The sequence below is a fragment of the Pipistrellus kuhlii genome, unplaced genomic scaffold, assembly GCF_014108245.1.
Source record: "Pipistrellus kuhlii isolate mPipKuh1 unplaced genomic scaffold, mPipKuh1.p scaffold_m20_p_19, whole genome shotgun sequence".
NCBI lineage: Eukaryota > Metazoa > Chordata > Mammalia > Chiroptera > Vespertilionidae > Pipistrellus > Pipistrellus kuhlii.
In genome coordinates this window covers 11,136,537-11,164,351 of record NW_023425504.1, presented here as the reverse complement: position 1 = coordinate 11,164,351, position 27,815 = coordinate 11,136,537, and the positions used below count along the sequence as shown (strand labels likewise).

Here is a 27,815-nt window from a genome sequence, read left to right as displayed (position 1 = left end):
AGAGATCAAACTTGCAACCCAAGTATCTGCCCTTGACCAGTAATAGAATCCAAAACCCTTCAGTGCATGGCTCTAACCTCTAAGCAATACTGACTAAGGCCTTCCTTTTTCTGTTTTTGAATTGAGGTGGGTGTTTTATTTTTTATTTTTTAATTTTTTTTATTTTGCTCTTGAGTGGTATGATACTACCTTAAAAAAAACTACTATGGTAGGTGTTAGAAATATAGAAATGGATAAGGAACAGACCCTATCTTCAACAAACTCATAGGCAAGTGGGAACAGCAAAAAAATATTTTAATGTGGTGTGGCAAATCCAATGACAAATATACACCCAAGGTATTAGGAGAGTTTCAAAGAGGGGTACACAATTATAGGTCGGAAGCAGACATCGAAGTTTCCTGGGGGATATGGTGCCTCAACAGAATTACAAAGATGGTTAGCCATACTAAAATGGAGGAGGTGAACATTCTAAGCAAAAAATAAATCATGGACAATGGCATATAGGCATGAACCAGAGGGCATCTGCAGAAAACTACGCTCATTTACCTGCTGTTGAAGTAGCAAGTCCAAGACAGGAAGTGGCAATAGATGAGACTGGTGAGGTAGACAGGGACTATCATAAGGTGTGTTTAGGCTTCATCCTGATGGCTATGGGGAATGATTAAATGATTTTAAGGAGAGGAATTACATAGTCAAACTTGTATATACATAGCATGATATTTTTTATATACATGCTGAGGTAGGTGAATTTGCAGCTGCATGCTACTAGAAAGGACAGGCCCAGGCTTTACCTGCCTCAGGCCTAATATAGCTGTCCTTAGATCTAAGATTGGAAACTTGTTTTTGAAAGATCATTCTGACAGCCATGTGAAGAACTGATAGAAAGAAAGCAGTGGAGGCAGGGTATCAAGTTAAACTAAGTATAGTAAGAATGGAAAAAATAACAGGGAGATATAATTGACAGGCCTTGATAGATTGGATATAGAGGGTGGGAAAGGAGGAGTAAAACATGATTCCCAGGCTTCTTGCACGTACAACTGGGTGGAAAAACAATATAGTTGAGAGGAAAGATTGTGAGTTTAGGAATGGATAAGAGTGATTTTACTTTTAGATGATTGGCTGGAGATATCCAATAGATGGTAAGGTCCTTAATGGCTCTATTGGCTATGAAGATTGAATTGCATAGACTAAGGATCTAGTTTAGTGTGGAAATTCTTATATTATTAAAAGGAGTCATTGGAGTGACTATACTAGAGATTCACCTTTTTCAAAGTTTCTTTGTCCACAGCTTCAAAGAAGCAGCCTTCATTACATGCCATTTAACTACAACCTTTTGAACAGAACTTAATACAACAGGAAAAAAACATTTGATTCACTGATCAAATTCTCTTTCCTCAGAATCATGTATTAGGGTTCAGTGACTGAGTTAATTATTTGTGGGGAACCAAGCTTGATACTCAAATGGATTAATCATTTTCAAATTGTGTCCCAAGATTACCATAATCATTTGGTGGCTTGTTAGAAATATAAATTCTCATACCTCATCCCATATCTATTGAACGAGACAGTTGTCCCAGCAATCTGTTTTATAAGCCTCCCAGGTACTTGTGGTGCAAGCTATCACTGATATATTCTCTTAGGATAAGACAACCATTCTGGAAGTGGCCATATCAAATAAGTGCTGATAAGTAGAGAAAGTTGAAAGCTTGAGAGAGAGAGAGAGAGAGAGAGACTACTTGATAATTTTCTAGTTCCACTAGATCCAGTTCTTCTTCCTGCAATTGGAATTTGTAAAAATTCCCTCTATTATCACATAAATCCCCTTTATTTGAATAAGGTTTTTTCTTTACAATAAATTATCCTGATTTCTTAGTTGATTATTTCTCCAAAAATTATTATTCATTCACTATGTGGCTATTGTTTGAGACACCATAAAACGATACCAAGATCAATTAGAACTGGTTCTTACATTTCTGAAGCCCAGTTTAATGAAGAAGTTATATAGACAATGTTAGAAGCACTGTTGGAGAGGTGGTTACTAAGTTTGAGATTATCTGCTAAGCATTAAATGAGTATTAGCTGCATCTCAGTGATATCTGGTAAGGCCAGAGAAGAACTGGAGGAAGGAATTTAATAGCTCATATATACCTTGAGTGATGTTTAATATAGGTAGTTACATAGGTAGATAGACATGATGAATGATTTGAAAAAAAAAGAGGAGGAAAAACAGAAGTTGTTTCTCCAAGTGGAGAGAAAAATAGCACGAATATATATGAACTATGGTATATATCTGGGTATAAAGACAAATACAAATTTAAAATAAGAGGCTAAATTCTCTTTGTGGAAAATAAGGGAAGAAACCTCTCCCCCACCTCTTCTCTTTTCTTTCAAAATTCCCTTCCCCATCCTTTTCAAATGTATTTAAATATTTATATGGGCTAAATGAGCCTCTCATTTGTCTCACAACTCAGGAATGTTTCTTCAAGGACCTGGGAGCATTCTCTTTGAAGTGTAAATATCAAGGAAGGTAGAACCCTACTTCCTATGATAGAGCAGTTTAACTTCCCTGAGCACCTTGCTCCAATTTGCAAAATATACTGTGGACTTCTCCTAAGGATAAAATCAACATAGTTGGTCTCCCTAATTATGATGATAAATTAAGAACACACTATGAATGACAAAAAGTACTGTCAAATCCTCTTATTGAAGTCTAGCTATAGTTTGTTTTGAAAATATGTACATAATGGGTTGTATCTGCTTGGCTGTATAAGGAGGTGAGATTCCTTTCTATCTTTGCAATTTATTAGTAGACTAGAGGCCCAGTGCACAAATTCATGCACTTTGAAAGGAATTGTGGGCCGCAAGGCTGTAGTGGGCACAGGGACGGGTTTTGGCCCCTCCTCCATGCCCCTGCCCAGCCCCTCCAGCCATGGCCCCTGGTCCCTTGTCTGCCAGCAGCCCCTCTCCCATCACTGCCACTCCCACGTGCTGATGGTGCAGAGCAATTGGGGCCAGCAACAGCAGTGGGTGCAAGCAATGACTGCTTCCCCAATCACCACACATGAGCAGGGGGAGGTGGAGAAGTCCTGAGGAGCAATTGGGCCTGGCAGCCACCACTCACACCAACTAATGGCACTGAGCAATTGGGACTGGCACTGGACACCAGCAGCAGGTGTGAGCAGGGCCAGAGCCAGCAGCAGGTGCAAGAGGTGACTGTTGGTTCTGATTGCCCCTCAGGAGCAAGGGGATGTGGAGAAGCCCTCAGGGACAATCAGAGCCAGCAGCTGCCCTCATACTCACTGATGCTGTGATCAGGGCTGGTGTCAGATGCCAATAGTGGGTGCAAGCTGTGGCTCTGGTGCCAACAGCAGGTGTGAGGGGGGTTGTTGCTGGTGTCAGGTGTTAGCACAGGGCGGGACCACAGCACACAGGAGCAAAGAATTGTCAGTAACCACTAGAGGCTTGCCCGGATGACAGCGACTGGTGCCCCCTCCTTGGTTTGGCACCCGCACTCACCTGCTCCACCATCCTGCTGCAGCCAACACCCACCATGTTCCGCACTCTGCCACCTGCTGCCAGTGCCCATCATGTCCTGCATGCACCACGTGGTGGTCAGTACACATCGTATTGGTATTGACCAGTTGTTTGTTTATTTGGTTGGTTGTTCGGTTATTCCACCGTTCAGTTTATTTGCATATTAGCCTTTTATTATATAGGATTACCTGGGATACACATTCATTCTGGTTTAATCTTTACTCAGTAATAAAAGTGTTTTCTTCCACTATCACCTTTGTGGGAAGGACTTTTGAATTGGAAGAAGATATCATTTTTAAAAATATTTTTTATTGATTTCAGAGAGGAAGGAAGAGAGAGATAAACATCAATGATGAGAATCATTGATTGGATGGAGCCCACAACCCAGGCATGTGTCCTGACTGGGAATTGAACTGTGACCTCCTGGTTCACAGGTCAACACTCAACCACTGACCCATGCTGGCCCAGCAGAAAATATCATTTTAAATAATATTTCCTCAACAGTGCTTTGGTTTGTTGGGAGTGCTTAGGTTATAAAAATTGGGGGTAAAGATAAAACTAGAGGGGAAATATAAGGCAAAAAGCAAAGAAGAATCCTATGTTAGAGTGTAGGGTTTATTCCATAGGCTATTAGGGGCTATGAAAGATTTTTAGTCAGGAAAGTGAATACATTTTTGACCTTAGAAAAAATTACTCAGGATGCAATATGGAGGGTGGGACAAATGGCAAAGCACTAAATATGGACACAATTATAATTTAAAATACTATTTAAGGATTTTCTTAGCCCAATTTTCTTTGCTAACCTTTCTCTATGTCACCTAACAATATTTGGATCCGAATATTTTTATTTTTACCTCAGGGACATTTTTCATGGATATAGAGAGCAGAGAACAACAATAGTGGATGTGGCCTCATGCTACTTTTCCTGACTGGTTTGGGTGCTCTTCTGGTCCTATGAACTCAGCCCAATGACTCTTAAGGTCCCAAGCATATTCAGGATCTAGAATATCACTGATGGTGTCAATCAGGAGAAAGGAGTTGCTTATTACAGTGGTTTCTACCATTGACTAGTGTTCAGTTTATGGTAAACAATTGCTTGATATTTAGTGAGGTCCTGTACACAGTACAAATTCAAGTGTGATTATTAACACAAATGCCTCACTTATTAGAAACCTCTATCTGGACCTCCAAATTGTGACCATTAAGTGCCTGGGTTCATGTGGGTTCAGGTTTTCCAAGTATAACAACCCATAGATTTTCTTAACATGGGACTTTGTAAATAGAAATTGAGAAAAACCAAGACACTGTGCATGAACTACACATACATTTATTAAATAGTTAACAAAAGCACAACAATAACCACTAACATTTAACACAGATATGAAGCTCTCTTAACTGCCAATTTCCCCAACAAAGAATCGTTCAACTCTTCAGGTCATGAAGGCTAAAGCAAAGTCTCAGTCATGATCCTATTCTTTCCCACTCTCTTTTTAAGACGTACATTGATCCTAAACGGGTTGACCATCATCTTCTGTAACCAGAACACCTCTAGAAATATGCTGACTGCAGAGTCTCCTCAGATTCCTTCTGCATCCTCTCAAGTTCAGTTGTTACTGCTTTAAAAGGTGCTGCTGCTACTGGTTGTTGCTACTTATCCACTGTTACTCCGATTTTTTACCAATCTCTTTCTTTGTACTTTTACATGCATAAAATGTACTGAATCTTTTATGGAGAAAACTCCCTTTTCCTTATTAGGTAAACCTATAATCTTTCATTTATATGTTGTGCTTTGCCTGGGTTCCCTGGCTGCCTTTGCACTGTACCGTTTTCATGCACAATAAGAATACTGGGCTACTCTAACCAGAACTTCCTTCCTATACTGATTTCTGCATCTACTTCAGGATATTGTGCTTTTTCTTTTGGCATCCATCTGTAAGGACAAAAATTAGACCTGTTCATCTCCCCAACTTCACCCTTATGTCTGGGTGGCTTACCTTTTTATCACTGGTGCTCTTGGCTTTTATTCCTCAGCCTGACTGTCCTCCTGCCTAAGGGAAAAGTATAAATCCAGGCACCAAAAGAAAACTTGGGAAGGCCAAATTAAATTGATATTTCTAGTACAGAAAAGAGTCAAGTAAAAAATCGGAGTATGAGTGTTCATCTGGTTTTGCCTGTTGGTCAACTTTCTTCTAGCCTATAGAAATTTCATTGTCATGATGATCAGGAATGCCTGCCCTCAATTCTTACCTATCACTCAGTAGCCTCAAGAGAAAGACATAAACTGAATTCTGATGAGGCCAAATACCTCTTACAAATGTCTATATACTGAATTGGTTTTAGTGCTGGGATTATCACAGACTCACAGAAACATGCACAACAATATATCAAAAAGCTCAAATTTGACTTATCAAAAAATGTCATAGTGGGAACCACACTTAGAAATAGTAAAACATAAGGGGGCACTGGAGCTAGTAGCTCTGTATGATTCAGTTTATATTGGACAGGGACCCAACCTCGTCCCTGTCCCATTTTACTGTTATAGATATGTGAACAGTAATACTTTATTCTGTTACAACCTCTCATCCACAGGCTCTTCACCACAGTTTTCCATCAGCTCCACTACCAAATGGTGGCCAATGAGAAGTTCACAATTAGTGTGTTTAAGTATTTAGAAATCTGACAGAATAAAATCCAAGTTACATTTTGCTTTCTTAAAAATCTAAAATGATTATCCTTTCATTCCTGTGCCATTTATTGGACAAAACAATTTTAAGTGAGAGAAAACATTTTAATGAAAAAAATCTATAAATCCCATTATTATGAAACCATTGAGGTCCATCTTGTAGAGAATAAAATGAACAGCACTGGTTTAATATGTTACATTAAAGATGCAGGGTAGAACGGAATAACTGGAAATTACAAACTTCTAATAATATATATTAGAATATGCCTCTTTTTTTGAAATGGAATAGAAACCAATAAGCATTATCTCAAAATTTTAAATATTCTTTTACTAAAATATAAGTAAATCTTTATGGGGTTAGTAACTATGGGGTTATATGTTTTCATAGGGATAATACATCTAATACAATGAATGATTATATCATTCAAAATACTGAAGGTATATTGGGAAATAAATTTATTCTATGTATGAAATATAACATTGATGAGGCAATGAGGGATAAGGACACCTATGTAATACCTTAATCAATAAAGAAAATTTAAAAAATATTTGAAGATTTGAGAAAAAATATAACATTGAATCAAATTGAAAACTTAAATTTTACATTAGAATTACAAAATATGAGGATTAATATGCTAGAACATGAATAGCTTTTAAGTGAACGCTTAACGTGTGAATATGGATTCATAAAAAAAGACATAACCAAGAAATTTGACATTTTATTAAAATACCAAAAGATGAGCATAGAAATAGCATACTAAAATGAATTGTATAATGCACACTTTTAAACACAAAAAGCAAAAGCAGTTCAGCACACTAAAATGAGTTGTATATGCACATGTTTAAACACAAAAAGCAAAAGCAGTCCAGCACTAAAACTTGAGGGAAAAAAAATTAAAATCAAAACATCTAGATGCCCTATTGATAGCAGTTGAGAGAATGAGCTATTGTATTTTAGCTCATACTATAACCTAAAATATTATGGGTAGTTTATATTTTTGAAACATTGTGGTTAAAATCTATAATTGTTGCACAGGGTTAATAATTTTCTTATCTGTAGGTATTTTTAAATTGACATTTTCTACCCAAAATACATGTTTCCATTTTATACATTATACTGGATTTTTGTTACAAAAATGTGGAGAACTTCTCAAAATACCTTAATTTAAATTATTGAATTAGTTGACATAATAATAAAAGTTCACTTTCTAATAAAGCAGCAGTAAAAGCGATAAAAGGAAGTTTATTTTGAAAAGGGCAACTCCAGAATCCATAGATATGATATTATATCATTCTCTCAACCGCTAGACACAAAAGACAGCAACAAATTAATTGGTTTTCCATCACTAAAAATAGCATCAGATACAGAAATAAAACTTTGAAATCATGAAGTTCTAAGACAAATATTTAGGTTGTGTGTTCTGGGGGGGGGGGGAACCACTGCTTAGAACTGGGTTACTTTTATGTCTTGTTACAGAGGTATTTATGTTATTAAAGTAATGTGATATAGAATATGACTAGTGAGGATTTTTGCAATATTTGCAAATAGCTGTGATTTACCTCAAAGTGATACATTCTCTTTCTTTAGGTCTAGCACTATGTATAATTGAGGATGGGTCCTACTTAAAGATAACCTTTCTCTGGAATAATCCTGTTTCAGATTATTAAATGGGTAGTTCTCTTCCAGGCAAGGACAAGTGGAGAGGCTGGAAAGCATATGAAATAGTCAGCTAAACCTTTTCCTAGTCTTAATGACAGAGGTCCTCTTTTGGCCTCAAGTTATTCACATTCGGTAAGACTTCACCCTCTACTTTTAGTTCTTTAAACACAGCTACTCTGCTTACATGTCAAAGAGTGTGGCCCAGTAGCTGTCATCAGGCACAACATGCCAGAAGGTAACTGGATATCTTTTGTGATGATTCTAGGTTCATTCTTACTATTTTACAGATTCTTTTTCCTTACTGAAAATCTTACTATATTTCTATTGACTTCATGCAAATATATTCTTGTGGCTATACACTCATAGAGAAATGTTAGAAAATATGTTGGTGATAAGGTTGAAGTTCTTAAATGCAGAATAAGTGAATGCTTACATTTTATAGCATGAAAATGCTGGTCAGATAGTCAGGCTGTTAGTTACAGGTTGACTCTAAGGATATGAGTGGAAGGGACAAAAATAAATTTCTAATCAAATGGCCCTGAGTTATTGGACAACTATAAGGCGTGGATTGCTTTCTAGCTTTGGCTTATTTTCCTGTCCCTGTGAGAACTATCAAAATGGGTAGCAATACTAATAACTCCCTCACCCCCAGGATGGGCTCCTTCTTTGAGCAAGGGCAACAAGTCCCAAGATGTGAAGGACTCAAAATACCTGTGGTGATCTCTCCTTAATCTTTTCTAACGTTGGCCTTTTCTGGACCTCATTGCTTAGAAGCAACAAAAAATTAAATGGTGATCTGGATATGACATGGGAGCTAAAATTGGCAACGATAGTCTGATTGAAACATTCTTTTCCAGCTCCTATGTATGTAAGCTTTTTGCTGATTCTCTCCTGTTTAGTTAAAATAGTGGGAGGCTGAAGTGGCACAATGGAGTACTTTCTAGTTCAGTAAAGGTTAAGTCAGAAAACAGCTTCCACTGATCAGGTATAAAGCAAATAAAGGAATTTATAAAGTTGTAACAGGTGCATTTTTTCCTTTTTTGAAGGGAATGAAATGCCACATACTGGCCATACTTAACTGTTAAATTAAATCTTTCAATGGTTGCCAATTTGGTTTTGGGTCCTGGATCTTAAAGGAGAATTAGTGGTAGATATTAACTATTAATTGTCACGTAAATAGATGGGTCCATTTTGGAATTTATAGGGTATTTCACTACTTGCAACAATTGGGGAAAAGAATAAACCTCAGTTAGGTACCTGCCTGGTGTGTGTGTGTGTGTGTGTGTGTGTGTGTGTGTGTGTGTATGTTTACAGTGAGGATTCATTTAAAAAGCAAACACTTTCTGCTAGTGATCTTGCTAAAAGGTGAAGTACTTTTATTCTTGTTCAGTGCTGCTAGCTGAAGTTGAGCTGCTACCTGTTACCAGTCTACTCTTTTGGTCAGCTGTAGCAAACTAGAAAGCCTTCAAAACAGCAAAGCAACATCCCTCCTTCTCAAAGCCTTAGAAATAACTCTCTTACTAACTTTTCCACTATTCTCACAGACTTCTTATATTAAAAAACAAAAAGCTCCAAGGATTGCTTTCATGGACTATGTACATAAGTGCAAAAAAGGTGTGTCTCACACATCCGCACCCTATCTGAGACAGTCAGTTAACTGTAGCATATGTCTCTTAAACATTAATAAGGGGTCATTCCACAGTATCTTTATGCATGTTTTTGTGAGTGAATTAATTTCATAGTATGCTTTTATCATTCTTTAATCCTCACTTGGATATATTTGTGTAAGTATATAATTCCAGAAAAGAGAAGTTCTGCAGCTACAACTTTGCCATTTGAATGATTTTAGATAAATGAAGTTATGAATAAAATGTCTGGTAATGGAAATACCACAATTTTGTTTTAAAGTCCAAATACTGTGGAATAAAACCCCACCCACACACAACAATTCTATAAACTACAAAGCCTGATTTTAGAAGCCACAACTTGTAAACTTTTTAATGAAAAAAGTCACACAAGGACACAAATTCAGCTTTCAAATGGGAATTTGGGATAAAAAGAAAATCAACCATATATGTTTTCTGAGATTTGAGATGTATCTTCCACATGCTCATACTGTCAAAAACCACATATAGTTTAAAAGTAAAGTTTTCACCAAAAAGGTGTCTAAAGGTAGCCATGTTGTAGTTTTGTTGCTAAAGCAACTAAATATAATTAGTTAAAATTATTATTTGTTTATAAAGTTTGTTCTTAAACTGTGAATTGTAAAGAATAGTTATGGATTATAATCTATATCTTGTTATGCTTCAGTGTCAGTTTAGAACCTATCTAAGAAGGTTGAACACATGTAGTAAAATCTTAAACTTTCTCTAACTCTCCTTCAAAAGTAAATTCATTAGTCACCTAATAATATAAAAAGTAATAAAATCAAAACCTTAAAAACTAACAAGAAAAATGAAAACATGGCACCAATTAGTGAGCTGGTGCTAAGAACTTTAACTTGTCATTATATTTACAGTTTGATTAGGTTAGCAACTAAATTTGTAAAAAAGTTATACCCTTTTACATACTATTTATTCTATTACTTTTAACAGGCACTGGTAAAATAGCATTAGGCCACTATCTTTCTAAATCTATTCAACAGAATTAGGAAATCATATTTCCTTATTTCTATTTCAATGTGTGTGAAATGTAGAAGAGTTAAACAATAAAAGAGGATTCCAGTTTCTAATAGTTCTGTGCAAAACAGCCTATCCTACAAATTAAAATAACTTGAAAACCTTGCAGCTGCATTTTACCTAAGAGCATCCTCATCTACTCTCTCCAAAGGAATGGGAAAGGAACCCAATAATATTCCAAGTAGCAACAGGCCTTCTTTACATATTATTTAATCCAATTTAATGCCAATGTTTTCCTTATTCAGGCATTACTATATTTACTGGACATGCTATTAAAAACTGATTCAAGTGGTAAAGGTTAATTTTATTTGGTTCCTACTGATAGTAGTGAGGAGGTACTTGCTTTTTCCCAATTTGAGAGCTTGTGAGGCTATCAACTAATGAATGCAGCCCAGTGGTGTAGGACAACATTTCTGGCAAAATCAAAGTACTTAAACATGTTAAAAAAAATGGATGGAAAAGATTGATGGAATAGGGAGAAGATGGCTTTTCACATCACAATAAATTACAAATTAAAGACTAATCTAGGCAAGTGAAATGAAATGTAATAGCTGGTTACAGAGCCATGCTCCAATTGCAAAAGAAAATACTGTATTTAAATATCAATTTTATGAATCCATTTAATTTTGATTTAATCTTAATCTCTCTTTAAATTATACTTATGATCACAGTGCTTTTTATAAAAAGTTGACACTACTAAAACCCTCTTAAAAGATAATTTTTAGATTATTTTATCTGTATACATGACTTATTCAAGTGTCAGCACTATTGCAAATTTTTGCAAAAGGCTGAGAGAAATGAACAGACACAATTTTGGATAATTAAAAATAGAGGCCCTTTCAAATTACAAAGCTTATAAAATCTTACCTAAGAATCACAAGTGATTAGAATTTTATATATACAATTCATTCAGTAAATTTCTGTTTAGAGTCACTGATTAGTTTTGTGACTTCTCTTTTTATCTGAAATTTATAGTCTAATGACTAATCTTTCTTCCTTTCTTGAATAAAGATAAGTTGCACAACTCATTGCACAACTCATTTAAAACATGTCATCTTAAAAATAGCATCTTGTCAAAATTCTTTCGCATCTGCATCAAAACTTTAGTGCTTTACTTTTCTTTCTTTAAATTCATTTATAAAGCGATTTTTAAAATGCCAACAATATAAAAAATTGTGGCACCCAAAATTCAACTACCCTGAATATTCCTCACCAAACTTCTTACTAAAAAATAAGTCTTTATTAATGTTGTCCAGTGCTTAAAGCAACATAAAAACAGCTGTACTCTAGGTTTGCTGTCTATGCACATCTTCATTAAAAGTTTAAAAAAGTTAAATGAGACAGCATGTTGCATCAAAAATATCACACTACACAAAAAAGTTGACTTTACCCTGAAACATCTCTCTCCCCTTTAGGAATACATCCAGACTAGCTTAGGTGCATCCTTCCTGAAGTCCTGTGATCACATCTGGGGAGGCACTGACACAGGTTTAACAAAACTCACTTCCAAACACATGTAATTTAACAAAGGTGTACTCTATTTTCTTCTCTATCAATGTTAAGATTTGAGGAAGTAGAAATTAAGTGGTTCAAAGAATCAATAGGTAAAAGTCAGGACATCTCTTATTCTTTAACTCCAGGCAATACTACGAATAAATGGCAATGGCTCCATACAAGCAATACCATTTAGATATCACTGATGATCATGATTTGGATTGGTAATTAAGATCAACAGGATATCAACTATTAAAGAGCTAATTTTGCTCTTTTTTATTCTGAGCCAATTTGATTAGCTTTGGGATGGAGTCTCAAATGTCCTGAAGTACAAACGATGTGAAACAGAGGAACAACTGGGAGCCTGCAGATATTTGTGTCTGACTGTGCCCAACTGGGTAGGTAACCTTGGGCAAGTCACATGCCTTGGGCCTCAGTTTCATCTTCTGTTAAAAGGTTTTACCAACTCCTTTGATCTGTGATTCAAACACTATTAGTCTGTTTAAGGTATCCTAAATCAGATTTTCTTTGTCATTTTCATGAACTAGAAAACATTTAATCTAAGTTGATGTAAAATATCATATGGTTCCACTACTGTATAATAATAGTAACTTTAATAAGTAAGGTGGATGAGGCATATCATATGCAGGACTTAATTACTATTTTACTTGCTTATAAATTTATTTCATAAAAATTAGTAATGTGAATTCAACTCAGGTCCGTGAAGTTCAGTCATTCTGTCTCAACCAAAGGGTCTTAAAAACTTCTCTGTTATAATTTTCAAATACATATAAAAACAAACGAATCCAAGTCAACATTGGTTTTGATGAGAGAGACTCTTGTTGATAAAGTTTGGGGAAAGCAACAGTTAAAATATATTACAGGCGCTTGCTACTTCACTGAAGTGTTTAATAAAACTGAAAACTCAGCTAAACTGGAGCTAAAACCAACTGTGGACATCCTTACTAGAAATTTTAAATAGATCAAAGAATAATTTTAAATGTCTTTCTATCCTCCTTCCCACCCCGCCATTTCTCTAATTCTAAACTCAGGTTCGAACTGTGATTAATAGAAAAGATTGTCCATTTGGGGAGGAAAGGCCTCACTTGGAACTAATTCTCTTTCACCCTGACAGACTTTTGCTAGATTGCACCTTACTTATTATGAAGAGCATAAGACATTTGCATTCAGAAGTGGCTCTTGTGTAAAAGATAGCAATCTTATGGTTTTTATAGGGTTTTCTCCAATGTGTAAAAAGTATCTCCATGTCCCCCTATCTCTGTTTAATTTATTATCTGTAATTAGCATATCTTTGTCTCCAAGTAACAATTTTTCAACTGAAGATGACAAGTGGCTGTTTTAGACAATCAACCTAGGAGATAGGATCCTTGAGCCATAAGATATGTAATGGGTGCTTTACATATTTTTCAGTGTAAATGTTGAAAGATTCATTTAAAGGTAAATTCTAGTTTTATATGCTATTTAAAGAGTGAAATTACGAGTTAATTTTTAAAGCAGTTGTTTGTTTGTTTGTTGCAGGTAATTATGCCTCTCTCACAAATAATGTACTAATGTGATCATATTATACAAGGTCAGATCTGCAGGTATAAATTATTCACAAGCATGATTATGAACAAGTTTTGTGAACACTCAAAAGTAAGGCTTTTAAAATGTCTGCCCCGAGAAACCTACAGAAATATTCTAAACAGTGAAAGCATATTAACATTAACCTGTCATATTTTTTAAGCACACGTATTTCTGTTTCCCATTAGTAACATTTTAGTTGAAACAAAAGACCACACATATTACAGCAAAACTCTGTAGTATGTAAAAATCTAACACAACACAGTACATCACAATACAGTACAATACATTAATGAAGAAAATGGTACTTTGATATAATTTTTACATTTTAAATCAACCCAATAAGCTACTGTGTAAACAAAACAGTAAGGTAACAGCACTTCAAAACAGGCGAACATTACCCACCAAGAATGCACAGTAAGCCAAAAATCCACTGTGAAGATTTACTTAGCCTAATAGTTATTAGAAAATCACAAAGAACAGTGTGACAAATTACAAAATGTTATGGTAGTGTTCTACCTAATAATTCAAATAAGATAGATGGTAGTTAGTTTTCTATTCATGTTTTGTTTTGACATCTCCATTGATTGTTTAATGCTTTCTTTTTAATTTGTATTTGTTGGTTGGTATTTTGTTTGTTTAATATATTGACTGCATGATGCCCATTGTTGTGTTGGTAGTAGAGGACAAACAGTACTACATATAGAAAGGCCTTACGGAGGTTCTCATGGAGAGATTCTGATAATCCTTAACTCTGTTGTTCAGAATTTCAACTGAAATGGAAAAAGAGAGTGAGAAATATTTAAAGGTTATTGAAGCAGGAGTCTGGATACTTTGTTTTTGTTCCAGTTCTTTATATGAACTATACCAAGATATTCCCCACTCTGAATTTTATATTCAACATCTGTAAAAATGGAGCTCTTGGAGATGGTCTCTAAAGACTCATCTCTAAAGTGTATGATTCTTATTGAGTGCTAATGCACAGAGTTGCCCTAAGCTAACAGAGATGCACTCAATTGTTTTATGCATTATCACAATGCCAAGCCTTTGACGAGCATCCATCCATCCAACCATCCACTCCTTCAACAAGCATATTGAAAAATCATGCTTACACCTGAAACTAATAGAAAGTAATATGGAATGTCAACTGAACTTGGAAAAAAAAGTTTGATTCCAAACATTCAAAATATGCAAATATTAAATGAACTTTAAACATTTTATCTGAATGTATTGGAGAATAAATGTGAAATCTAGGTACTATGTAGTATTTTATAAAATTACATCTTTTAAACTTTGAAGAAATTTTCAACATCTGTTGCATATTAACGTGATTATGGTCTGCCAAATCCCTCTACATTTTATAATGGAATCAAACAAAAAAGAATCAGTATTTCCAAACATGTTCTGTTAGAAAGTTAATTTGACAACTTTTGTTTACCTTTATGTGAAGCGACCCATGAGAATCAGGGAAGTGTTCACAAAATCCACAGTCTCATATTTGGTGCTATTCCCAAGTTGCCACTATCCCAAATGATACCACTGAAAACTATTACAATTCACAGCTATTTCAATTATTCCATATACTCAAAGGTATCTTTAAAAAACATTTTTTACGACTGAAGGGACCTATTTATCTAATGTACAGTCAGCTACAGGCTCTGGGCATGTGTGTTCTCAGCAGGAAAGAAATGCTAGCCAGGTTCTGGGGAACCAGCCCATCAAGAGAATAGGACTGTTGCCTTTTTCAACCAAATGACACACTCTGGTTTTGAGAACTTCAAGCTTTCAATGACTAATGTATGCAATTCAGAATAGATATACTTGTTTAATAAGTGCATATAATTAACTAATTAAGATACCTAAAAGTGTTAAGTGGCTTTAAAGGTCACTTGTACCAAGTGAACAATTGCTCAAATTAAGCGTGTGTTATTATAAACTCTGAATCAGACAGAGGTCATCAAATGTTAAGGGGTTAAAAATCCAAAGCAGCAATAAGAACTACATACAAAAAAAAAAGCCATGATTTGAATGGAAATACTGATTAAATTACTAAATTATGTCACTCAAAATTTAAAACAGCTGGGGAAATTCTGGTACGCTTACATGGGAAGCAATGCAAAATAGCAGACTGTAAAAACACTATTTTCTAAAATAACTTAGGAGATACATATTACTTACTGTCTTTAAAAAAATATTTATTGTTTAAAGTATTACATAAGTCTCCTTTTCCCCCCATTGACCTCTCCCCAGCGCCCCCATGCCCTAACAATGCCCTCACCCCCTACTGTCTGTGTCCATTGGTTATGCTCATATGCATGCATACAAGTTCTTTGGTTGATCTCTAACCCCCTATTACTGTCTTTAAGATAATTATCTCAGTCAATTTGTGACAAAATTATTTTGCTTAAATTTATTTTTTAAAGAAGCTAGAAAAGTTGAAAAGAATTAAAATAGAAAGGTGAGCTCTGTCTTTGTCTAACAAATTATACAAAAAAAAGGTAGAAAAGTATTTCAGAATTTGTAAGCTCATTTGGAAAAATACAATTCCAGCTGTAATTTTTATATAAAAATTGCACATTTGCTATATACATTTCAATTTTGAAAATTTTGAATGCTTTAACTCAAGCTCTAAGTTATAAGAAATGTCTATTAGTGAAAGTATTTACCAGAACTTTAGCAAATGCAATGTATAAATAAAAATAAAACCTATATTATTTATATTAATACTCAAAGAAACTTACTGTTATAGTGGTAACTTTTACATCTGTGAAACAAACATGCTATTGTTCAGTTCATCTGTTGATAATCCTGGTATCTATAGTAAAAGAGATTTTAGATTAAACTAGTTTCTTGAGAGGATTCCACTTATTTTGTTCACTGCTTGGACATGGTAATCAATACCATAATCATTTCAAAGAAAAATTTAGATGATATTAATGATATCTACTAATAATTAATTTTGCAAAGCACAGATTAGAATGTGATTTATTTTCCCAATTAATTAATGCTTTGTGTGCTATATGGTTATCATACTTATAATTGAAACAGCAGTGGAACTTGCAGTCATGAAGCATGATTACCACTTTAACAAGGCAAAATGGCCATAACATTGCACAGTAACTATTGTTTGTGTCTCCTTACAGTTTCAAGACTCCCCCCAAATTTATAATTTTCCTTGTGACTCGGCTTGTAAATACCTAAAGCAAATGAAAATCAAAACAACACAAGCACATTTAATGTCAGTATGAGAAGAAATCTCTGACATAATTGTTAGATAAGTATAGGGATATCTGTGCCTTAGAAATAAATGTATTAACTTGCTTTCTTTCCAGCAGATATGAAGGTCAAGGTGATGATTGTACTTAGTGAGCATTTAAACACAATAACCAAAAATAGTAGTAAAATAAAACAAATTCACTTCTTTAACAATGAAAAAGTGTTTAAGAAATATTTAGTATATACATTTAAGGATTGGTGTAGTAGCAACAATTGTACATTATACTACATAACATATAAAGAGAGAGATCTTGTAACTTATTAAAAATGAGATAACTCTGCTGATTCAGCTCAGGATCAGTAGCAAAGCAGATGCACACCTCTAGGACAGAGACTTTCAACCTTATTCATCTCATGGCACACATAAACTAATTATGAAACTTCTGTGGCACAACAAAAATATATTTTCTGCTAATTTCACTATATATATAATTTTAACTCATTCACACATTGTTGTGTTGGCTGTTGCCATTTTTTCATTTGACGATCTGAGGGAAAAGAGATCAGTGCCCCTAACTAAGTAGTCAGGTATTGCATGTTTTAAAAATTCTTATAGTACACCACTGTGCCGTAGCACACAGAATGAGAACCACTGCTCTATAAGAACCACAAAAATAAAAACTGTAAATGTAACGACTACTTGGGAAACACAAGAATATGCAACAATGTCTCTCACCAATTCAGAAAGCATATACAGTGTCTTACCAATACACCGTAGTTATCTAGGTGAAGTAAATTGCCAAACCTGATTGCCAGTAGCTGTTGCAGCGAAGGGAACACTGGTGGCAGGTGTTGTTGCTGCAGACACAGTGGTAGGTGTAGCACCGTGCATCATGGGCACTTTCCGTAGGAAACCATGGAAGCAACACACGGGAGGGTGAACCATTTATGCAACCATGACATAAACGATGAAATGGAGCATGGTAGGGATCACAGCAACAAGCCATGTGACATCATCATCATGGATACACCAGGGTGCAACATGCAATCACAGTCAGTGCAAAGCAACACAGCACAGAATGGGGAAACATTTAAAAAGAGAAAAGGGATAAACAATTATAGTTTGCATTGAGAAAAAATTATTTCAACACTTAGTTAGTTTTTTAGTAGAATAACATTTTATTTGAATTAAAAAGCCATATTTCCAGAGGGTTAAATTGGCTGCATAAAGTAAAATCTTATTTTACCAAGACTATCTGTATTAATAGCTAGTTAAGTAAACAAGTGACCGGGTTGCACATTCAAAATGGGAGTAGGGAAGTGTGATTTGGTGCCTGGGTTCATTAATTTATAGATATGAGTGCTTTCACTAGATTTGTAGGTTCAAAGGAACAGTTACATACATACTTACCTGATCTACATGCAAAAATATGGTAGTTCAGTTGGTGGGTATATGGTAGGGGAGCAGAGATGAATAATACAATGGTAGGGGACAGTGGCAGGTAAGGGGGAGAGATAAACCAAAGGACTTATATGCATGCATATAAGCCTAATGATTAGGCCCTAATCAATGGACACAGACAACAAGGGGATGGGATCATGAATGGGAGGTTGGGGGTAATGGGGGAATAAAGACACATATGTAATACCTTAATCAATAAAGAAATAAAAAAAATACAATGGCCTACATATTCAGGTTTTTAAATACACCTCTGGCAAACTTTTTGAAACTTAAGCTATTTATCAAACACATGGGATACTTTAAAGAAAATATCTGACAAAATGTTGTCTTCATGGAAAATGTTACAGCTACATGGCTAGCAGCTATAACGTCTCTTTCAGAGTGTTTTTTCTTTGCCTTTTCTAGTTTCTACCTCATTTAAAAAGCTTTTGGGGTGCTTTTCTCATCTCTAGCTCGTTGGTCAAACAGAGTAGATGCAAAGCCCAAAAAGAATTAAGGGGCTTATTGAGATAAAAAAAAAAAAAAGTCAAAACAGCAACCACATAGTAGTACAATAAAATTCACTGGCTATGGAAGTGCGGCCTCTGTTATTGAGGGATTGGCTGTCCTCTGTAAAAATTTAAAAAAAAATCCCATTGATAATAACAGGAGCCCTATATGCATATGACGATCTGACTTCTGCAAGTTTGTGAAATGTGTCTTCACATTTTGCCACTCTGCTTTCCTGTCCTTTCACTTAAGAACTCCGTGTGGGAATGCAAACGGCATGCGTCAGTAGTGCTGCTTGCTATAGAGTTGCTGTGTTTCCAAGGTGGGAGGAGTGTTTTTAGAATTGACATGTTGTACAGTAAGGAATGTCTCTAAGCCATAGATAACTAATGGTAGGAACAAGGAAAAACTACAGTTTCTGTTAATCACCATTTGGGGTACAACTATGGTTTCTATGGCAATAGATATGTTGATTTTCCTCTCTCCAGGCCATTCATTTTCTCTGTAAACTTTCAGAAAATCTGAAATTCAATCAATGTAGATGTAAGTCATTATATATGAATGCTTGCCATTTACCCTTTAAGTTCTTGGTTTGCTTTCCAAAATGAGCTAGAAATGAGAAAAGCACCTTAAAAGCTTTTTAAATGAGATAGAAACTAGAACAGGCAAAGAGAAAACACCCAGAAAGAGACGTGATAGCTACCAGCCATGTAGCTGTAACATTTGCTGTGAAGACAATATTTTGTCAGATATTTTCTGACGCAGGACATTAAAAAATGTTCTAGCTTTGCTAAACTCATTCTCTCTAAACATCTGAGTATTGAATAATTTAGATCTTTTTAAAAATATATATTTTATTGATTTTGTTCAGAGAGGAAGGGAGAGAGATAGAGAGTTAGAAACATCGATGAGAGAGAGTCATCAATCAGCTCCCTCTTGCACACCCCCTACTGGGGATATGACCGCAACCAAGGTACATGCCCTTGACCGGAATCGAACCCGGGTCCCTTCAGTCCCCAAGCTGACGCTCTATCCATTGAGCCAAACCGGTTTTGGCTGAATAATTTAGATCTTATGGATAACTTTTTTGGAGGAATATTTTGTACTTTAAAAATTGTACATTTTAAATATTTTATAGTGTTCTAGTAACAGATATAAAGCTAAGAACAGAACTGCCCATTCTGGCTAGATAAGGAAATGTTTCAAAATAGGGTGAAAATAGAGCAATGGCAGGATCAGTATTTGCCAACAAACTAGGACTTGGGAGTGTAGGACTAATGTGATTCCCTAAAAATGTGAAATAGCACTATATGAAACCTTAAATACTTAGATAATGTCCAACCATATCATTCAGTCATATGTTCTTTCATAGTCACAACAGAAAGTCACTTTTTTTCCAGATTAGAATAATTGAGAATTTTTGTACAAAACCTACCAATACTTGAAGCAGGTGCCATGCACAGTATTTGCCCTGTACACCGTGCAGAAAAAGCGTGAAAAGTAAAGAAAAGAGATATTTCATTATTTAAGCTTTACTGATAGAAATAATTTTAAAAAGATCATATTTTCAATATTAATTTATTATCACATGCAAACCCAAGTAATCTCCTATGCTTATAATTACAGCTTAGTTTTAAAATCACAAACCCAGGTAATCAAAGTAATTCTTGGATGCTTAGGTATAAACTTGAATATAAAAATTTCTTTAAGAAGATTATCTCACTTAAATTACATCCTGTATTTATTTTGGACAAATACATCCTAAGTGACTTTAATCATGAAAGGGAGAATTTTATTTATCACATAAATTGTTTTCAAAATATGCACCAAGATCTGGAACCTAGTGCAATAAATCTATTTAGAGTATTTATCGATTATCACTACCTACTCCACCTTGTAACTGAGGACTTGACTATGAACATATGGCAAATAGGCTTTTTATCAAAAGGGGGCTCAGCCTGAAAGGTTTTTAATTTATTACTTAAGGGGGACAGTGTTCTTCAGATATTTTGGCTTATAAAGCTAGATTTTAAATAATCCAAATCCAGCAAAAAGTAAAAAAAATTGTGTGTTTTTTAAATGATACCATGAAAATTATTGTTAGTAACTAGACAAAACTTTTTAATAGATTCTTCCAAAATGTATTACTGATTAATTGAGTAATCAAGAGATTATTTTCAAGTCCAATTAGATAATTCTACCCATTTAGTATGTTTATACAATTAACAAGTCTTTATAAATTAATTTTTAAATCATATCATTTTCATTTAATAATAATTTTAAAGTGGGAATTTATAATTCTGGCAAGAAAATCTATACTCTGCGTGATTCATATTTTCAATTTATTCCTAAGAGACTATATGGTAATTCTTAAAGTACTGAACCACTAGAAGAAAAGTATTTTCATACAAAATTCTGGCTTAAAATTTTTATTCAATTTGGAACAAAATTGTTAAGCTATTAAATGTAGTTGAATGTAAAGATAAAATGTGCTGCAAAGTATCCGGAAAATATGTCAGGAAAACTGCTATATTTTTAAATATTAACTGGCTTGAGATGGGGGGTAGGAGAGGCTGGGGGAAGATCAATTGTGGGAAAAGAGGTACATGTACTACTACTTGTAATACTTTAAACAATAAAAAATAATTAGAGGCTAGATCTATCTGTTATATTATACTATATATTACCTGTACATCATACTATGCTATAAATTTAAAGATAGTTTTATTATAAGTATCTTCAGTATATCAAAGATATATGGGCTTCATTTTTTTGCAATGCTGAAAATGGGAAAGATATTTTTGAGGGCAGGCCAATGTCTTTGAATGTTATACCTAAGAGTCAAAAAATTAGTTTGAGACCTAACCAAGTGAATCAATGATAGGAAACAAAAATTAAGAAATGTTAAAAAGAAAAATATGGACAATGTTTCCTAGATTGATTTTAAATCATTAATTTTCAGAAATCACAGAAACAAATTTTTAAATATATACTAGCTCAGTAGCGGCAAACTCATTAGTCAACGGAGCCAAATATCAACAGTACAATGATTGAAATTTCTTTTGAGAGCCAAATTTTTTAAACTTAATCTTCTTCTAACGCTACTTCTTCAAAATAGACTAACTGTGGTATTTGGTGGAAGAGCCACACTAAAGGGGCCAAAGAGCCACATGTGGCTCGAGAGCCACTGTTTGCCGACCACTGTACTAGCAGATCAAACATAACTGCCCTGTTTTATTTCCAGACAAAACACCTGTTGATCGTCCTGGCATAAAAGTCATTGGGTTGCTGGTGTGCATTGCATATAGTCACATCATCATTACACTCAAAGTGTTCATAGCCCAGTTCTCACCTGGAGGGATGAAGGCTGGCTGTGGGAGCTGCAGGTTAGTCAGAGCCTGTTGGCAGTGGAAAACACTGGGATTAAAGAACTGAACGGCACCATTAGTCTTTTCAAGTGCCGGTCTCTTTGGTATCAGCTGAAATGCACCAGGCTGTAGGGCCTGTGAGGGAGGGATAGATTAATAAATAGTACCAAAGAAAGTAAAAACATATACTCAAACCAAGCAAGCAACAGTTAGATAAGGTGTGGTCTGGGAGCCCTCTACAAGGATATCCATCGAGCAAGGTAAGCAGCTGCAAAGATGAAGCAGTTCACTAAATGACAACTTAATTCAGAACAGAAAAATACACACAAGGAGAAAAAGAAGCTTTTCAACTTCACTAATTTTGGCAAATAAAATAGGGTCTCGCTGAAACCGGTTTGGCTCAGTGGATAGAGTGTCAGCCTGCGGACTGAAGGGTCCCGGGTTTGATTCCGGTCAAGGGCATGTACCTGGATTATGGGCACATCCCCAGTAGGGGGTGTGCAGGAGGCAGCTGATCGATGTTTCTCTCTCATTGATGTTTCTAACTTTCTGTCCCTCTCCCTTCCTCTCTGTTAAAAAATCAATAAAATACATTTTTTTAAAATCAATAAAGTATATTTAAAAAAATAAATTATATATTTTTTCTCTTTCCTTATAAAATGGGAGCAAAAGCACAGTAGGTTATAATAATCAGTAAAGCTTTTAAAATAGTTACCTTTAGAAAATGTTAGTGAATGAAGTAGAACACATAGGTTCTCTCTTTTCCAGCTTATCACCTTGGCTATTCGTATTAGGGTCCACTCGTGACTATCCAAGGTTATGGTTACAAAACAATAGACACACTAAGGTATATATTAATCACCCCCCCCAAAAAAAATAGTGCATAAATCCTGGTCTGCTCTTACCATGCCAGTGGCAGCTGAGTGGTTCATCTGGTGATGAGCTGCCTTGAGTTTGGCTTGCAAGTGTGGGGGAGGATGAAAGTACTTGCATTTCTCCCGGGAGCATCGGCCTTTGATGTAATCCATGCAGATGGTCACAGTATTATCACTTGACTCAATCATAGAAACATCAGTAGGATGAGCATAGCGGCAATCGTTTTCACCACGTGTACAATTTCCACGCTGAAATTCTCGGCAAATCTTAAGGAAAAAAAAATATCACACTGATGACTTAAAAGTCGGTTAGGTTTTATTTATTTTTCCAGTGAATGTAAGAGCAATAGTATACATTATGGTACTTAGCCATCTATGGTATTTAGGAAAAATCTAAGAAGCTGAAGGATCATGTAAAACCATGTTCACTCTGAGATGTAAACATAGATAACATTTTGATTCTTAGGAAAAATTTCCATTTTTTCCAAAGAAGACTGTCTGTTTTTCTTATGTTGAAATAAAAGTGCTTAAAAGCATTGTTTAATTTTCCATTTAATACAGTCTAAAGTGTAATTAGCTACATATGCAAAAGGGATTTATTTTGTTAAGGCCCAAAATAAGTCTTTATCACACAGCAATGTGCTTTTCCATGAGCAGACTTGTGGCCCATGTTTGAATTACATTATGTGTACAATCAAATTCCATTATAATACATTGCCAGGCATTTAAGAAGCTGCCGATGAAGCTGACTTTGTAAGAAATTGACTAGCTGTTTATTTTAATTTATGAAGAATGACAATTAAGAGATGTTTGAAGGACTTCAATAAATTAGAAAGCTGTTTCTTATTTTTTTTACATTTTCTTTTCTTAGCAAAAGGGATATTTAATATCTAATGCATCATTCTTTTAAAAACTGGAGAAAAGGTTTAGATACTATGAGACTCATTTACATTCTGCATTAGCAAATAGACTAGACCACCTTTCTTTTGTCCAGTTTGATTATTCTAACAAGTAGAAACTCATCAACAAACATAGCAATTCCAATCTATGAAGCTGGAGCTTGGGTAGAAGCAGCATTCCCACTAGACTTTCTGCGCATAGCAAAGGAGATGCATTTTGTGGTCAGGAACACTAAGACATGCTTTAACCTACTGTACAACTGAATCAATTCACTTCACAAAAGGGTATAATTGCAGTAGCAAAACAGTTAACATTGTTCTGAGGTTATACTCCATAAGCTAAAAACCCAGGTGCACTTATTTAAGGCATTCAAAATATAAAGGCTCTTAGGCTGTTGTTTCATGCATAAAGTTAATATAAACCATATAATATTTATATATTTCTACACAAATACCTCCAGTTTATCTGAACGCATCGGTTTGGGACCAGCAGCTCCTGACAATGTGAGACCCGGGTTTCCAGAAAACAGAAGAGGTGTGTTTGGTAAAATTTCAGCAGGAACCAGGCCCATTCCAGGATGAGTAAAGTAAGGATTGAAAGCCATGGGAGGATTAGCTGCAAGTGATGTAGTCATAGGAAAGGAAGTCTGTATGTTTGAAAGAAAAAAAAAGTGTTAGAGTTAAATGGATTATTCCTATTAATACACAAGGAGACATTCTTTTAGAAAGACTAAGCATATAAAAATTTGTCATTGTTTCTCAGATTTATTTTGAGTCTTATTCTAATTTCATATAAGAGTTGCTTTAACCAACAAACATCTTTGAGTATCAAATTTATTGGTAAACTGATAAAAACAAGTCACATAATTTTAAATAACCACCAGTTAGCCAAATTTCACCTCATTGATGGATTCTGTTCCAAGTGTGTTTTATTCAGCACTTTTCTTTTTACCTAAAAACCATGCCACCAATGATATCATATATACAGACAATCTACCCTGTCTCCTTTCATAAGCATGACTTTTGCAGGTAGATTTAAGGTTCTTCTGTAAGCTTGCTTTGTTCCACCCTCCTCCTTCCTCTTCCCCATCAGTACTGCTTGGTTCTAAGGCTGCTTGTCCTAGTACAGTTCCCACCTGCCCTACTAGACACTCACTTCTCTTGGTTCACTATTAATTTTGGAAGACAGCAATAAGTGAGGAGGAAAGGGGTAGATTTAAAATGTGGGAGCTCTAACAATTTCATGCCATTTACCTAAAAGGAGATAGGTATGATAATTTTTAAAATTTTCAATGTTCTATTTCATAAACTATCAATAATTTGACTTGCCTAGCCTTGTCTTTATCTAATGGGCCAGATGATATCTATAGTTTAAAAGGAGACCCTAAAAATACTACGAAGATCCCTGTTAGGCAGGAAGAAATAAGATAGGATTATAAGGTACATAAACTGGAGTATAGCTTATGAAGAAAATCTTTACAAACACAAAGTATTCTTGCAGATTTTTATTTTATTTTAAAAAGTTCTCATCTCAAACAGTTTGATATATACACTGGAGTGGCCAGATTATTGTGATCTCTGAATGCATAATAATCTGACCACTCAGTGTGTGTGTGTGTGTATATATATATATTAGAAGCCCAGTGCATGAATTCGTGCATGGGTGGAATCTGGCCAGCCTGGCCAGGGGAAGGGGACATGGGCGGTTGGCCAGCCTATCTGCTGGTTGAACTCCTGGTCGAGGGGACAATTTGCATATTAGCCTTTTATTATATAGGATATACACTGAGTGGCCAGATTATTATGTGTTAAGAGATCATAATAATCTAGCCACTCAGTGTATATTGCCTTATTTATGGGTAATCACAGAATTTATCACTTTACTGTGCTGTTTCCAGTTTATTCCATATGTGGAAGTCTTTACTTCTCAATGAAGTTATTTCTTTGATAGTTCTATTGTCTCCCCTGTGGTACCCAATACTTAGTGAATGACTGATTGACTTATCTAATCAATGATAAAGTTTAAAAATAAATGTAAACATTTTAAATTAATTAATAACAAATCATGTTTAAATGTAGTACATTTCTAACAGAGACTCTATAAAGCCGTTAGTCGTTAATAATGCTGTGCAACTCGTAGTGTTCACTGTGTATTACTGATAGCATGTATTCTTCTTACTTTGTTATTTCTTTCACTAAAAAAATAATGAAACTGTTAATTGACAACCAACCTATGCCCAAACCTCTGCTAAATCACATTAATAGGAATAACTCTAAATATAGAGTGAATAAGAGGTTGTAGAGTATGAAGTGAAGAGCAATATACTTGAACTTTTCACCACCACAGCATTCTCCATAAAGTCCCTCTTATAAACCACACTTAACTTGGAAGGAAGGACTTCTGCATAAGCACTCTACCTTAGATGAGTTTATCAAATTAGCTAATTTGACATTGAGGACAGGGAAAAACCTTCCCCCTGCAAACTGGTAAGACTCACTTGGGTGAGTAAGCTTGCTTTGTTCCACAGCAATGAGTGAGGAGGTAGAATAATTTATGAGGTAGAAAGTCTAGTTTATGAAATAGAACATTGAAAATTTTAAAAATTATCATACCTATCTCATTTTAGGTAAATGGCATAAAATTGTTAGAGCTCCCACATTTTAAATCTACCCCTTTCCTCCTCACTCATTGCTGTCTTCATTGGGAACAAGAGGCAATATCAGGTTCAAGGAAAGATGATGGAACAGTCTGAAAGGTGCTTTTAAGGTTGATCAGATCATCAAGCCTCAGAGGCAAGGTAGAGGAGGGTGTGGGTAAGGGGGAGGAGTCAACCAAAGGACTTGTATGCATGCATATAAGCCTAACCAATGGACGTAGACATCAGGGAGATGAGGGAAGGAGTGGGGGGATGGGGGGATAATGGGTGGATAAGAACACATATTTAACACCTTAATCAATAAAGAAATTTAAAAAAGGTTTGTGTACAGTCAGCCAAGGGCTTACCCAGAGTAACTAGGTTCTATGATGTAAGAAGCTATACAAACATGTCATACTTTTTATTGAATAAGACATGAAGGTCCAGTAATTAGCAGATGAAATATTATCTTTTATAATGAGTAAAAATCTCTTGGAGACAGCCACTCAGGCATATTTATATAAAAATGCAGACTTTATCAATTTGATAATGTATGATTTTCTCAAAATCAGCAAGAATCTCTCATTATAAAATCTCCATATTTGAACCACACAATAGTATGCTTTGTTGTACTTATTTTCTCTTTCATAATAAATTTCTAACTAAAGTCACTATCCCATTCTTCTAAATACTTTTTGCTTTTGTCTTTTACAGAACTGAGAACCATTATTACATTTTAAAAACTACTGAATTAAAAAAAAAAGATCTACCTATGAGTGGGTTTTCCAGTTTAAAAACACCATTGAAGATTAATAGATACTGATCAATTAATAATAATTAAGCCTAATGTACATATAAGCAATGCATCCTATTTAAAGTAGCACTGAAATTCCACTAACTTTTCTTTTCCTTTTTTTTTAGGGGGGGATTTTTTTAGGTTAACTTCTGCCTTCTTCTTAAATTTGTTACATTCTCCACAGTTCAAAAACTGTGAAAACAAGCTGTAAATTAATTAAAGGTTTACCTAAAAAGTGCTGTAAAGGGCTTGCTAAAAATATTTAGGCTTTCACCATATACTACACTGTTCTGTCTTTAGGTTTTAAAATGAGTACTATGTTTTATAACAATTTCCTCCTTGAGTACAAACTTCATTCAATAATAACTGTTATTAGAAGCAATTATTCTACCTCCAGAAACTCCTGAGGTTTTTATTTATTTTTAAATGGACATTTCTATT

At 34.9% G+C, this 27,815-nt stretch overlaps 1 protein-coding gene across 8 annotated transcripts in view; it reads right to left on the bottom strand.

The window, feature by feature from the left end:
• Positions 1-7,800: 7,800 nt before the first annotated feature.
• The window catches only part of MBNL3 (muscleblind like splicing regulator 3), a 126,153-nt gene continuing 106,138 nt past the window's right edge, over positions 7,801-27,815 (bottom strand). For 4 of the 8 annotated variants that reach the window (XM_036443286.2, XM_045583513.1, XM_045583512.1 and 1 more), the window contains 8 exons: positions 24,398-24,589; positions 23,074-23,310; positions 22,153-22,303; positions 20,236-20,271; positions 17,655-17,749; positions 16,775-16,830; positions 16,375-16,448; positions 7,801-14,406 (listed from right to left, as the gene is read on the bottom strand). In XM_036443286.2, the coding sequence (XP_036299179.1) occupies positions 16,421-16,448; positions 16,775-16,830; positions 17,655-17,749; positions 20,236-20,271; positions 22,153-22,303; positions 23,074-23,310; positions 24,398-24,589 (795 nt within the window). In that variant the 3' untranslated portion in view covers positions 7,801-14,406; positions 16,375-16,420. The remainder of the gene's footprint in view (positions 14,407-16,374; positions 16,449-16,774; positions 16,831-17,654; positions 17,750-20,235; positions 20,272-22,152; positions 22,304-23,073; positions 23,311-24,397; positions 24,590-27,815) is intronic. The other 4 variants (XM_036443293.2, XM_036443287.2, XM_036443289.2 and 1 more) reach the window with 4 other exon arrangements.